General features: G+C 40.1%; 1 protein-coding gene across 1 annotated transcript; it reads left to right on the top strand.

The window, feature by feature from the left end:
* Nucleotides 1-1369: 1369 nt before the first annotated feature.
* Nucleotides 1370-1765, top strand: LOC125863870 (secreted RxLR effector protein 161-like). The gene has a single exon (XM_049543845.1). The coding sequence runs from the start codon at nt 1370-1372 to the stop codon at nt 1763-1765; it is 396 nt and encodes a 131-aa protein (XP_049399802.1).
* Nucleotides 1766-2152: the final 387 nt, after the last annotated feature.

Genomic DNA, 2152 nt, shown 5'->3' with positions numbered 1-2152 from the left:
GCCCTTTGGTTGCAAATGCTTTATGTTGAACAATGGAAAGGATGATCTTGGCAAGTTTGATGCCAGGAGTGATGAAGCGGTGTTTGTTGGGTATTCCTCTACCAGCAAGGCATACAAAGTTTTCAATAAAAGAACCTTGTGTGTTGAAGAAAGTATGCATGTGATATTTGATGAATCTGATGATAAGAACGTAGCTGAACATAATAAAGACATTGAATTGGAGGAACTAATGAAGGGTCAACAAGATAGGGTAATCCAAACTCCTCGCAATGAATAGGTTTCAAAGGAAGGAAACAATGCAGAACCCACAGAGGAACATGGTCCCTCTGGTGTAGTTTAAGAAGGAGACTCACAGAACAAAGAGCCTGAAGAAGATAAATATGTTGCTGATCTTGAAGAGGAGATAACAAGAAAGTCTGGATGGAAACATCAATCTTCTCATCCTCTGGAAAATCTTGTTTCTCCACTTGACTCTAGAATACAAACTAGATCTAAAATAAGGAATTTAGTTGCGTATTCAGCCTTCATATCCACTATTGAACCCAGGAACATCAAAGAGGTCTTAAAGGATGCTGACTGGGTAACATAAATATAGGAAGAACTTCATCAGTTTGAAAGGAGCAAAGTGTGACACCTGGTCCCCAGACCTCTCAACAGAACCATCATAGAGACTAGATGGGTCTTCCGAAACAAGCTTGACGAGCATGGAATCATCACCAGAAACAAGTCAAGATTGGTGGTAAAGGGGTATAATAAAGAGGAAGGGATTGACTATGAAGAGATCTTTGCACCTGTAGCCAGATTGGAAGCCATCATAATTTTAATAGCTTTTGCTACTTACATGGAGTTCAAGCTGTTTCAAATGGACGTCAAAAGTGCCTTCCTGAATGGGTACCTGAAAGAGGAGGTATATGTAAAACAACTCCCAGGATTTAAGGATGCTGATCTACCAAACCACGTGCTAAAAATTGGATAAATCCTTGTATGGTCTTAAACATGCTCCTAGAGCTTGGTATGAGCGCTTGTCAGAATTCCTCCTAGCAAATGGTTTTAAGCGAGGTAAAATTGATAACACCTTGTTTTTGAAGTCCAGAAGTAAGGAGTTGTTGATTGTGCAGGTATATGTAGATGATATTATCTTCGGAGCTACTTCAGATTCACTATGCAAAGAGTTTGCCGCCTTAATGAGTAGCGAATTTGAAATGAGCATGATGGGGGAGCTTACATTCTTCTTGGGATTGCAAATCAAACAGTCCCCTCAGGGTACATCAATATGCCAAGAGAAGTACATAAGAGAATTGCTTAAGAAGTTCAGCATGCTCGAGGCTAAGGTTCTTGACACTCCATGAGAACAAGAGTCAAACTTGATATGGATGAGGAAGGGACTGATGTTAATGAGACCGTGTACAGGGTAATCATTGGGTCACTATTTCATCTCACTGCCAACATGCTAGATTTAGTTTTAAGTGAAGGGATGTATGCTAGGTTCCAAGCAGCTCCAAAGGAATCACACTTTAAGGTAGCCAAGCGAATATTGAGATACTTGAAGGGAACACATGACCTGGTCCTCTTCTACCCTTCTGGTGACTTCTTTGATTTAATTGGATATGTTGATGCTGACTATGCAGGTTTTCTTATTGATCAAAAAAGCACTTCAGGCATAGTGCATTTCTTAGGGTCATCACTGATTTCATGGGGCACCAAGAAGCAAAATACAATGGCTTTATCTACTGCAGAAGCAAAATATGTGGCTGCTGCATCATGATGTGCTTAGCTTTTGTGGATCAAGCAGCAACTCAAAGACTTTGGTGTTCTCACAGACACTATTCCTATAATATCCGACAATACAAGTGCAATGAACTTGGCCAAGAATCTTGTCCAGCATAAGACAACCAAACATATAGATGTGAGACACCACTTTCTTAGGGAAAAAATTGAGAAAAGAAATGTGGTGATGAGGTACTGCAAAACAGAAGATCAAGTGGCTGATATTTTCACCAAGGCATTGAGCAAAGAAAACTTCGTCAAGAACAGACTGAAGTTGGGGAAGCACAAGATCACTTGATTCCAGAACAAGCTTGCATGAATCATCTCTTTTTGACTATGTTAGGGAGGGAAGGTATCTATACAAGTTGTAGTACTTATCGTTTGT

This window comes from Solanum stenotomum, chromosome 5 (genome assembly GCF_019186545.1).
Source record: "Solanum stenotomum isolate F172 chromosome 5, ASM1918654v1, whole genome shotgun sequence".
NCBI lineage: Eukaryota > Viridiplantae > Streptophyta > Magnoliopsida > Solanales > Solanaceae > Solanum > Solanum stenotomum.
The sequence above is the reverse complement of the archived record's forward strand: the minus strand, read 5'-3'. Positions and strand labels throughout refer to the sequence as shown.